Genomic DNA, 12,616 nt, shown 5'->3' on the forward strand with positions numbered 1-12,616 from the left:
AAGCGCAACGCGGCCTCCCGCCCGCTTGCCGTCGTGACTTTCTGCGAGAGCGGTGCTAATCAATAGATGTCATTTGGTTGGCTAAGCAGATCAGGAAGCCTGATCACTGACTGTGAAGGTCACACGCACGTTTCCATCACTTCAGGCTTCACTTATGTTCGCTCGCTGTCGGCCGACCTTCCGCCGAGGGCGACGACGCTCTTCGGCCTGCAACGCACGCGCACACGCACACACGGAAGCAGAAGGGGAAGCGCAAAAAAAAAAAACGGTGAGCGTCAGAAGCACTTGTGAGGCATTGAAGGAACGCAAGGTGTTTGCATTGCATGGATGTGACAGGTGTCACAGTAACCACGGCAATGCGACGCATCAGCTCCTTGGACGACCGCGATGGATGAGAGATGAGCCACACGCACACATTAAAATATTTGCAAGGAAAGCAGTTGACTCGAAATGACCCACGTACAAGTTTTAGGTATGAAATAGAAAAGTTGTTCATGCTCACCTGAAGAAGAAAAAGACAAAGGTGCGTCAACGTCAAAAAAATCAAGAGGAGTAGACTCACGAAGTGTGCTCACCCGACAACAAACCACAACTGAGCGCTCACACAGACTGCCTGAACAACCCGCGCATGTGTGTGTGTGTGTGTGTGTGTGTGTGTGTGTAACTGCAGGGCATCCATCGACGTCCAACTTCCATTTTGCTGATGTTTCCATTTTCCAATGAAACAACACAAAGACAAACATGATTACACCCATTGTTGGCAAGTAACTAATTACATGTAACCAGATTATGCAATTTAATCACAAAATGCATGTAATCGGAATCTATTACATTACTGGGAGAAAATGTGTCATGATATGAGTTGCTTTTGTAAATTTCCATGATCACAGTTTTATTTGGAAAATAGCCGCAAAAGCTCAGATTTGTTTTCATATCACTTCCTACTTGCAAAGCCAACGCTTGTGATTGGCTCTCTCTGGTCATGTGCCATTCTGCTGTAGTCTCAAACATGACCTCTTTTAACAAATATGACCTCCAAGCACCACCTTGTGGTGCAATCTATTAGTTTGTATGAGATTTTTAAAAAGTATCTACAGTATGGTTTGAATCCCCTTATTATTCAAGGGTCCTGTTAATGTATTCATTTCAAATTAATTAATCAAAATGTAATCAAATGTAATGTGCCAAGCAAAACTGGAGAAGCTCGTCCATTGCTTTTATCTCAAGTAGACTTGACTATTGTAACAGCCTTCCGACTGGACTCCCCCAAAACAGCTGCAGCTCATTCAGTGTGCTGCAGCTCGGGTTCTGACCAGAACAAAGAGATCTGAGCATATTGCTCCAAATTCTAAAGTCTCTACACTGGCTCCCAGTCAGCTTTAGAATAGATTTAAAAGTTTTGCTACTGGTCTATAAATCACAAAACGGTTTAGGTCCTGGCTACACGAAAGAAATGCTAATGGCATAGAAAGCCAGTAGGCCTCGGAGATCTCCAGACTCAGGTCAAATAGTGGAGCACAGAGTCCAAAGCAAAATGGTGAAGCAGCACGTAGCTGTTATGCTGGACACAAATGGATTAAGTTGCCAACAGAAGTCAAGGCAGCTCCAAGTGTCAATGTTTTCAAGTACAGGTTAAGAAGGGTTAAGGTTTTTCTCATGCTTATGATTGAGCATTTTAGAGCATTTTCAATTTTCAAATGATATTTTTTCCACTGTACGTTTTTTGTAATTTTATTATGCCGTCTTTTATTTTTCTGTACTTTGTTTTTCAACGCTTTTAATCATGCAAAGCACATTGAGTTACCTAACAGCAGATAAATGCAATGAATTTGCTTGTTATTTTAGTGAAAAAATACAATCCATCAGGTTAAATATTATCACAAATCAGCAAAATGATAAAATGATACTACATCTGAGGCCACCCAGGAAAAACTCTATTACCATGTCAGAATTTGCTACAGTTGACCAGAAAACTGTAGAGATAACAGTTCAGCAACAGAAACCATCAACGAGCTGTCTTGACTCAATACCATCTGACTTTTTCAAAGCTATTGCGAAGTCTGTGCTAGATGATTTGCAGCAAATAATCAATTGCTCACTTCAGTCAGGCGAGTTTCCTAAAGCTCTTAAAGTAGCTGCCATTAAGCCTCAGCTAAAAAAATAGAAACCTGGACGCTTCCATGTTAGCAAGCTATAGACCCATCTCAAATCTCCCTTTCATAGCCAAGATTGTTGAGAAAGTGATTTTTCATCAACTCAACAATATCTTGAACTTAAATGGACTTTTTGAGAAATTTCAATCAGGGTTCGGAACTCATCACAGTACAGAATCTGCTCTTATCAAAGTGCTAAATGATATAAGGTTGAATACTGACTCGGGAAAGGTGTCAATTCTGGTGTTGTTGGACCTCAGTGCGGCTTTTGATACAGTAGATCATAATATACAGCTGAACAGGTTGGAAACGTGGGTAGGACTAAATGGAACAGTCCTGAAATGGTTCAGGTCCTACCTGGAGGAAAGAAGTTATTTTGTAACCATTGGAAGTGTTCAATCTCATCGAATGGCAATAAACTATGGAGTCTCTCAAGGGTCAGTTCTTGGACCCCTCCTGTTCAGCCTGTATATGCTAACCTTGGGTGAAATTCTTCAGAACTTTAATTTTGACTATCATAGCTATGCAGATGACACACAGTTATATCTAGCAGTGTCTCCAGATGACTACAGTTAAATTGAGGTGTTGTGTCACTGTCTTAAACAGATAAATATCTCCATGAGCCAAATTTTCTTCAATTAAACCACAACAAAACTGAGATAATTGTTTTTGGCAATAAAGAAAAGAGGATTGCTGTGAGTAAATACCTGGAGTCACTCTCTTTAAAAACCAAAGACCAAGTCCGAAACCTTGGTGTTCTGATAGATTCCGACCTGACTTTCAACAATCTTATGAAATCAATTACTAAAACTGCCTTCTACCATCTCAAGAACATATCCAGAGTAAAGGCTTGCATGTGTCAAGCAGACCAGGAAAAGCTCATCCATGCTTTTATCTCAAGTAGACTTGATTATTGTAATGGTCTTCTGGCTGGACTCCCTAAAAAAAGCATTAAACAGCTGCAACTCATTCAGAATGCTGCAGCTTGGGTTCTGACCACAACAAAGAGGTCAGAGCATATTACTTCAATTCTAAAATCTTTACACTGGCTTCCAGTCACCTTTAGAATATATTTTAAAGTTCTACTACTGGTCTATAAATCACTAAACGGTTTAGGTCTTGAATAGATGAATGAAATGCTAATGGAATATAAGTCCAGTCGGGCTCGGAGATTGACACACTCAGGTCAAATAGTGGAGCACAGAATCCAAACCAAACACGGTGAAGCAGCATTTAGCTATTATGCTACACACAAATAAATTGCCAACAGAAGTGACGTCAGCCCCAGGTGTGCATGTTTTTAAGACCAGGTTAAAAACTCTTCTTCTTTCCCATGCTTTTTATAGCATTTCTACTCTTAAATTATATTTCTTGCACTGTAGGCTGTTTTAATTGTAGTTTTATTTTATTTTTTTCCTCTTTTTTTTTAAATGCTTTTAAATCATGTAAAGCACATTGAATTACCTTGTGTATGAAATTATATAAATATATTTGCTTTGCTTTACCTTGTGTGTAAAGTGCGTCACTGTATATAAAAATTGAGAAACTGCATTTGGATTCTTCTGTATGTTGCGGATATAAAGCATATTGGCAATGAAAACAAAACCCTTGAATGAGAATTATGATGCATTTTACATTATTTTCGCTAATCTGAAAGGATGAGGACAAACTATATCACAGCATTTTCCATTGAGTGAGTACGAGTATAATACATTTAAAAATAAATTTGTATATTCAAACTATACTAAAAACGACTACAACATGATATAAATTTAGACATCAATTAAACTATGAATCATTTGCACTTTGTTTTTGTATTCCTATTAGTCCCTACGATTTCCTATTGTCGAGACATTAGCGACATCTAGAGGCCGTTTGTTTCACTACAATGACCTCTCCCTGTCAAATTGCAACACACGGAACCGATGTTACTGGTTTAAAAAATAGGAGCCCATTGCAAACAACTATCGTGGTGAAGTTTTTTTAAAAAAAAAAAACAAGATACATGATTTACTTTCACATTACTATATTGTTACTTTATTATCCTTTTATCCATATTTGTATGTTTCTTTAAACAACACATATACTTGTATTATTATTTTTTTGTTTTGTTTGAATAAACGTGTTTTCTTCATCATGCCGAATGAACCACAGCGGTACCTTGTAAATTTGAGGGCACTGCTGTGGTCACATGACAACACATCTGACGTCATTACTGCCGTTTACAAGAATGAAACACTGAAACATTTTGGAAAATATTTTGCTACTTGTGATATAACACACAGACTTTGATTCACAAGTTGTGTGTGTGTGTGTCAGTGTTGATAACGAGGTCAAACTCCAACATCTTCTGTACATTTAACGTTTATTGATCTTCATCAGAAACAGAATTCTATGAACACACACACACACACACACACACACAAGCGCGGGCGTGGTGTTGGGATGGCAACATATTTATTGTGACTCGTCCACAAACTAAGTAATCCACATGAACATTTCTTACAAAAGAAACAACAGTCAAATTCACATGCAAGCATGTCCGGGAGATTTCCTGTAAATGGCGTGACCCCGCACACTTGCCGACGACGGTCTCAACTTCCGCCTAAAAAACAAGCCCTCACCCAATCGTGATACAGGGGGTGTGGGGGGGTGTCGGCGGCCGACTTCATGAACGTTTCTATGGCGACAAGGCACGGTCGGGCGTCAGGATGCTGGGAGGCGGGATTGCATGTGCGTGTGTCAGTGAGTGTGGGCTGGTGGTAGCGGTTGTCTTTCGTAGGTGAAAGGGTCCGATGAAGAGCCGCCGCCGTCAGCTTCACTTTTCTGTCAAAGATGACAAAGCGGCCAATAAGGAGGTTTTCACAAGGTCACGTGACCGCACCAGAGGAGCAACAATTAACTGATTAATCAACAACCGATTAATCGTTTAGAGACATTGTTGAACTTCAAATGGTCCAAATCCTCTGATTTCAGCCTGTCAACTGTAAATAGTCTCCAATTTCTGTTGTCCTCCATGAAAGGAGACGGATCATCTTTGTATTTCATCGAAATCAAATTTGAAAACATCAGCTTTTACTAAAAAGCAATCAACATTTCTGCCGATTTTCTGACGGATGTTACAGACCCAACCAGAAAAATAAGTCAGTTCAATCGATTCCGAAAATAATGGTATATTTGCAGCACAGTATGACGAAAGGCCTCTTTATACTCCCGCGGTCGTGCGGCTGACAACGCCCGCATTGCATCACGTGACCGACGAATTGGCCCGTGCGGCCCCTCTGCGTAGCGTGACGCGCACACGTCAAAAATTGTTGCTGTGCGTCGAACGTCGCAGAGATCGTGTCTCGTGATTGGTCTGTTTTTGTCACATGCTGTGATGATGTACTTAGCGTGCCCCTTGGTTCTACATACCATCTACGCCGCCGCCTTCTCGAACGATTTTGCAGCATAACTAAACGTATTCTCTGGTCATCTAGGTCCATTTGTTCTAGCAGACACAGTTCCACGCTTTGTTCCCTGTTACTGAAAGGAAAGTAAAAACGGCTTCCGGAAATGGCCAAAAACATGCAGAGCAAACTCTACTCTGGGGTGTCCTAGCCAATACCAGCTGTAGCGACACCCCGACTTGGAGGTGAACTGCAGTACATTTTCAAAACTGCGCTCAAGTATTAAGGCAAACTACGTGTGGGACAGCCGCAGTGATGTCACCGCGGTCGCTGTCCGCACGAGTACAAAGAAGCCTTAACGTGTAACTGACACGTAGTTGAACCTCGAGCAGCCTTCAAAGTGGATAGCAGAAGAAGAATCTCTGGAAATGGCCGCCTCACACTAAAATGTTGGGTAGTTATCGCTCGCTATGTACATCGAGGTTCACTTTTTGCGGGTTCAGTGCATTAAAGATTGTTTTATTCTACTTATATCGCGGATTATATGATATATTGTGGGATTTTGCTGAGGTTATTTTCCACACAGACTGTGACTGCAGACTCACGAAGCAATAAGCGCAAGCCAGGAGGAAAAAGTCTGTCAGAGACAGAAATTGGCCACAGTTGGGATCATTTCACACTTCATAAAAAAAGGCTGAAGAGAAATGTGCCTAGTGCAAAGTCAAAGTGGTTTGTTATTCAACTGCAAATCTACGATAAAGTAAACATCGTTAGCTAATTGAATGTAGCCTACCACTGCTCGTTACAACAAATTATAATCCATAACAGGTGGTTGGGCTAGAGGGAGGATAGAAACAGCCACTGGTGCTCTTTCAATCACTTTACTGGGAAAAAATAAATAAAAAATGGTAACAAAATACGGCAAACTTCCTCTATTCTTCCTGACGGCCTCAACTGACGCCATCATTCTGCATACACAGTGGCTAACGCTAAAGCCAAAAAATAGCCAGCCAACCATACCTTCTTATTCGTAAATCACTCAACAGGCCAGGCCTGGCTTTGAGAGTTAGATACACATTGAACATCACAGTAACTATAGCGTAGAACGTGAGGATGACGACTTCAAGTGAACAAAAACAATACCTGTAACGCACATGCATATATTGATTGTTGGTAATACAGTGTATGTATGAAGCTTTGAAATATGTATAAATACTTGGTCTATACTTCACCGATTTCGTCTATTGCAGGGGTGCTTTGGAACGATGAGGGACGACTGTAATAGAAAATTCTGTATGATATTGTACAACCGGTTTTAGTGTTTTGTAGCTAACTAGCAGACTAGCAGACATTCCAACAGCTCCTTTCCTCTTGTCGTTAACTTCTTCAGCAGTTAACTAACAATTCCATTGTGACATGCTGCCAATTTTGTCTTGAGATTGTTGTCACATCTCTGTCGGGCCAATTATACATTATTTGTGCACTCACTGTAGTAGTCTTGCCCCTCTGCATTTGCATTTCTGTTGTTGACCTTGTTAAGTATCTGCACCATTTGCACAACTGACACTGTTCCAGATTAGCGCACTACTAGTCACTTTAAACCGCTTAAATTTCTTGAAGGTTCTGCACCATTTGCACAATGGTCACTGTACCAGATTATCGCTCTCGTCATTTCAAACTGCTCTAAATTGCTGGTGGACTCGGCATAATTGGCACAATAGTAAAAAAAAAAAATGTAAATAAATTGTATCAACATTACCGGTAACCTCTCATTGCTCAGTGACTCTCCATGCTGTGCTTTTATGTTTTCATGTCTCAAAAGTATTTTCTGTCAACTGGCTGTCTGTTGTCGTACTAGAGCGCCTCCAACTACTGGAGACAAATCCCTTGTGTGTTTTTGACATACTTGGCAAATAAAGATGATTCATATTCTTTAATAGCGAATGGGAACAGTTGGTTTAATGAGAACACACATGCAGTGAGTGCAGTCTGCCTGTTCAAGAACAATCGCGAAAGGTGAAGGTGTGAAGCCGACCGTGCATTTCCACCAGAGGAATCTGAGGCAACTTTTATTTTTCTTTGACCACCTGATTGTGTCTGTCCGTAGTTTGTGTATTGATCGGATCATTTGCGTACCTTCCAAATGTGGAACTGTACGACCTCTTTGCAAAGATAATAAACTGCTTAGTAACTGTCTTCAAGCATTTATTTCAAGTATGCTATATCAGAAGTCTTTTTATCCACCACAATGGCATACTTCCGTGTCTTTTCGGTCATGTCTACCACATTTCATATTTGTTAAGTCCAAATTTGGTCTTCTACTGACCTTGTAGCGTTGACTTATTGCTTATTTGCTAGCATGAGTCGCCCACACCATAACTCAAATTCTTGGTAATTAGCATCTGTCCAGCATACGTGCTTCAAATGTGGTCGCATATGGATAAAATCTGTAGGAGTTCGTCCGTCTTTATGGGATGCGTGGAAATATGGAAAAAGGGTCACTTCAAAACAAAATGGCCGACTTCCTGTGTGTTTTCAAGCATGGCTTCTTGAGACTTTTTTGTGGGTCTCAGCACGACGGACACGCCAACCAAATGTCCGTGGCGTTGGGTGTTGAATTTCGCAACACATTCCTGGGAACAATTCCAGACGTGCTCCGCATGAGCACATCTGCTCTTGTTTTGTCTTCATTTCCGTCACATTTGCAGACAGGAAGCGGCTCGTCCCCGCCAATGAAAACACGTCTGTTCACCTTCTCTGGATTTATTATCGCTTGCAAAGTGCTCAAGTTTCTGGATGTTTCCTAAACAAAATCTTCATTGTGAACAAGTCGGGCTCGTTAAAGCTCGTCAGTGTTCTTCATTGTGAACAAGTCGGGCTCGTTAAAGCTCGTCGATGTAACTCGGGGGCGAGCGATGCGATCGATTTTTGCAATCTGTTGCACCCCCTTAATATATTGTGTGTTTAGGGCTGCTACAATAGCAAATCTTTTAGAACGATATATTTTCCCAAAAACTTCGATAAATGGTAGTAGTGTTGATGGTTTTTTTTTAATGCCACTGATATAATGATATTAGAGCATACTAAAGAATTGTACACATCTTACAAATTCGAAGTTGACGGTTCACACTTGTCATTGAAAAGGAATAAGTAGCGGGCCAGCAACACTATAGGTATGTGGTGGTCACTGCTCATATGTGGTGCGAGTGTACGCGACGGTGCTGTGATAATAGCGTGTGTCCTCTCCGGAAGAAGAAGTTAATTATGTTGCAGTTGTTGTATCTTTCTCGCTCTCTCAGGGAGCGTGCAAGAAGAGGAGATTGCAGTGGAAAAAAAGGCGACTTACAGCCATTAAAATATGCATTTGCCAAGTGCAACAAGAGGAAGTTTTTAAATCGCACAAGCTGGAAAAAAAGGTCACGTACGCGACCAATTTGGTCGCAGCCTGGAACGACGACATGTCAAACATGGCCGCCACGTAGGCATGTCTGTTAGCCGGGCTCTGGCGTATTTCGTGTTCATATCTATGGCTCCCCACTGTTGATATCATTAGCTTGTGTATCTATTTCGAAGCCGCCGTTCTCCGGGAATTCTAAAAATTTCTTTAGACGGCTATGCCAACTTGACAATGGAGATAAAAAAAATAGGAGACTACTCACTTCCAGTTTTTGTTTACATACATAAAAAAAATAATAATAATATACTGCAGGGTCATTTCCCATTTTTTGTTCTCCTACATCAGAAGGAAGAAGGAAAAACAAATGGTCCGTGTACTTTGCAGCCGTTGCAGATAGCTGGTTCACCAATTTGAAATGTGATTGCTTCTCGAAAGTGTCCAAAGCTCATTTGCTAGATGGCCTGTGGGCCAGTAGAACAGATTTGAAGGCCACGGGCAGGTTACGTTGACTTGGCAACACACACAAACTGAAATCTGATTGGACAGAAAATCTAACATCCACACAATTGGGAATAAATGAAAACAATTGCATGGAACAAATATTTGAATTGAGGTTGCAAATATAGCTTGCTTGCTGTCCCTGACCGCTCACCACTGTGTAACATTCTAATACGTCTGCGTGTGTGTGTGCGCGCACCCACCTGCTTTAGCCGGCACGCATTTCTCCGGGGCGGCGTGGCCACGAGCGGGCTCATTATAGGACGCCTAGAAGATGAGCACAGCTTCTCAGACATGAAGAAAATATCACAACAGGAGGTGCGGCAGGCCGTCATGCACACTCGTTACTCAATTGATTATTAATGAATTAAAGGATGGATGAATGGTGTTATGGGTCAAACATGGAGGGCGGGGACTGGATGTCTTTGGGCAGCTGATGTGTTTAGTGGGCTGATTAGTGAGGATTACACAGTTTTATCAGTTTTTCCGCTTTATCACGATTCATCCTACGCGGCCTCGCGACACTGCTGGTTTTTAAGCGATCTTTTTTTTTTTTTAACGGGTTTTACAGTGCACACTACAGGCAAGTCCAAATTTTGTGTTGCGTGCCTTCAGTGTAGTACCACGTTGTGCTCCAACATGCCAGGCAGCACTGAGCTTGACTGGAAGAGATGCAACGTAATTAGCAGCAAAGAAGAAGACGCAGAGGTCAACTAACCAACTAAACTTCATTAATATTAATCGTTCCCACAGAGCAGAGAGAATATACTGTACGCCTGTGAGTTTTGTCGTGTGCTCTGTTTGTATAGGTTGCTTCCATGCAGTCATTTGAAGGTTAGAATTACCCCAACATCTTAGCTCATGTAAGCAAGGTAGTGGGGTTTTGTTGGATGAAATGATACGGTTTGGTTGACCATTGTGGTTTTTAATAGGCTTTACAACTCGCCGATCAGCGAGTTTAAAAAAACGATAACCGATCACAAGATGGAGCAATGTGTCTATTTAAACGACCTGTTCATTTACTGTATATACTTGTGCACTTAATTGCTCAAAAAATTATATTTGCAATAAATAATGTCAGAATCAGAATCATCTTTATTTGCCAAGTATGTCCAAAAACACACAAGGAATTTGTCTCCGGGAGTTGGAGCCGCTCTAGTACGACAACAGACAGTCAATTTACAGAACACTTTGGAGACAGAAAGACATTGACAAAAAAACAAAACAGTCACTGAGCAGTAAAGGGTTGCTAGTTATCTGGTAATGCCGGGACATTATTATTATTTTTTTTTTTTTTTGACAATTGTGCAAAAAGATGCAGAGTCCTCTAGCACTTAGAGCAGTTCGAATGACTAATATTGCAATAGTCCGGTGCAATGACCATTGTGCAAAGGGCGCTGAGACTTCAAGGAGTGTATGCGGTTTAAAGTGACGAGTAGTGCGATAATCTGGTACAATGTTGGTTGTGCAAATGTTACAGATACTCCTCAATCAGTGTGCAAATGGAGCAGATGCTACTCTGGCATGAGTGTCCAGTATATGCAAATAGTGCAGCGTGGCGAGACAACTACAGTGAGTGCACGAGTAATACATAATTGGCCCCACAGAAATGTGACAACGAACTCGAGTCAAAATATTGCCACCATGTTGTAATGGACGGCGCCGGAAGAGCCGGTGACCGGGGTGCGGAGGGTCCGAGAGGATTTTGGTCGGTAGGGGGGTACCGACAATCCTTCCAGCAGTTTTGATTGTCCGTTGCAGTTGGAGTTTGTCCGTTTTTGTAGCAGTACCAAACCAGACTGTGATGGAAGAACACTGGACTGATTCGATGACCGCTGTGTAGAACTGTCTTAGCAGCTCCCGTGGCTGGCCGTGCTTTCTCAGAAGCCGCAGGAAGTACATCCTCTGCTGGGCCTTTTTGAGGACTGAGTTGATGTTGGTTGCCCACTTCAGGTCCTGAGAGACCGTAATTCCCAGGAACTTGAAGGTCTCGACGGTTGACACAAGGCAGCTGGACAACGTGAGGGGCAGCTGTGGCGAAGGATGCCTCCTGAAGTCCACGATCATCTCTACAGTCTCGAGCGTGTTCACCTCCAGGTTGTGTCGGCCGCACCACAGCTCCGGCCGCTCCGCTTCCTGTCGATATGCAGACTCGTCACCGTTCTTGATGAGGCCGATGACAGTGGTGTCATCTGCAAACTTCCGGAGTTTGACAGTCGGGTGCGCTGAGGTGCAGTCGTTCGTGTAGAGAGAGAAGAGCAGCGGAGAGAGGACACAACCTTGGGGTGCCCCAGTGCTGATGCTGCATGTGGATGAGGTGGCCTCCCCCAGCCTGACCTGCTGTGTCCTGCCCGTCAGAAAGCTGGCAGATGGCAGGTGAGAAGCTGAGCTGGAGAAGCTTGGATGAAAGGAGTTCAGGGATGATGGTGTTGAAGGCTGAGCTGAAGTCCACGAACAGGATCCTCGCGTAGGTCCCTGCACTGTCGAGGTGTTCTAGGATGAAGTGCAGTCCCATGTTGACTGCATCATCCGCAGACCTGTTCGCTTGGTAGGCAAACTGCAGCAGGGGACCTGTGACACTCTTGAGGTGGTCCAGCACGAGACGTTCAAAGGACTTCATGACCACAGATGTCAAAGCGACAGGCCTATAGTCATTTTGATCTGAGATTGCAGGTTTCTTGGGGACTGGAATGATGGTGGAGCGTTTGAAACAGGATGGAACTTCGCACAGTTCCAGAGATCTATTGAAGATCTGAGTGAAGACTGGAGCGAGCTGGTCCGCGCAGACTTTGAGGCAGGATGGGGACACATGGTCTGGGCCTGCCGCTTTGTTAATCTGTTAATCTATCTTTCTTCCTCTATTCATACCAGTGAGGCATAGTGACAGACAGAACAAATGAATGGTCTTCTATTCGATGGCAGGAAGTACATGCAGTAATGAATGTATACACTTTTTGTGACATTTTTGTTTGTTGGTGTGCCGTGAGATTTTTAAATTGTAAAATATGTTCCTTGGCTCCATAAAGGTTGGAAATCACTGCTCGAGTCAGATCATGGATTCTAATCAGTCAGGTCAAACCAACATTACAACATGACAGAAATAATGGATGCTAACTTACTGTAATTAAAATTACTTCACCCACACCGAAACTTTAGAGCATGATTCGACAGAACGGCGG

The 12,616-nt window shown here is 42.4% G+C and overlaps 2 protein-coding genes across 12 annotated transcripts in view; both read right to left on the reverse strand.

Moving 5' to 3' along the window:
- slc4a5b (solute carrier family 4 member 5b) overlaps positions 1-9,702 on the reverse strand; it is a 73,161-nt gene extending 63,459 nt beyond the window's left edge. For 10 of the 11 annotated variants that reach the window (XR_009769868.1, XM_061697646.1, XM_061697642.1 and 7 more), the window contains exon 1: positions 9,641-9,702. The gene's annotated coding sequence lies outside the window, so the exon portion shown is untranslated. Of the gene's footprint in view, positions 1-502; positions 584-9,640 lie in introns of those variants that run through there. The other variant, XM_061697641.1, reaches the window with a different exon arrangement.
- scarb1 (scavenger receptor class B, member 1) overlaps positions 4,195-12,616 on the reverse strand; it is a 37,967-nt gene continuing 29,545 nt past the window's right edge. Inside the window, exons 12-13 of the mRNA XM_061697655.1 lie at positions 9,641-9,704; positions 4,195-4,979 (exon numbers count right to left, since the gene is read on the reverse strand). Of these exons, the coding sequence (XP_061553639.1) occupies positions 4,972-4,979; positions 9,641-9,704 (72 nt within the window). The 3' untranslated portion in view covers positions 4,195-4,971. The remainder of the gene's footprint in view (positions 4,980-9,640; positions 9,705-12,616) is intronic.

Source organism: Phycodurus eques, chromosome 15, assembly GCF_024500275.1.
Source record: "Phycodurus eques isolate BA_2022a chromosome 15, UOR_Pequ_1.1, whole genome shotgun sequence".
Taxonomy (NCBI): domain Eukaryota; kingdom Metazoa; phylum Chordata; class Actinopteri; order Syngnathiformes; family Syngnathidae; genus Phycodurus; species Phycodurus eques.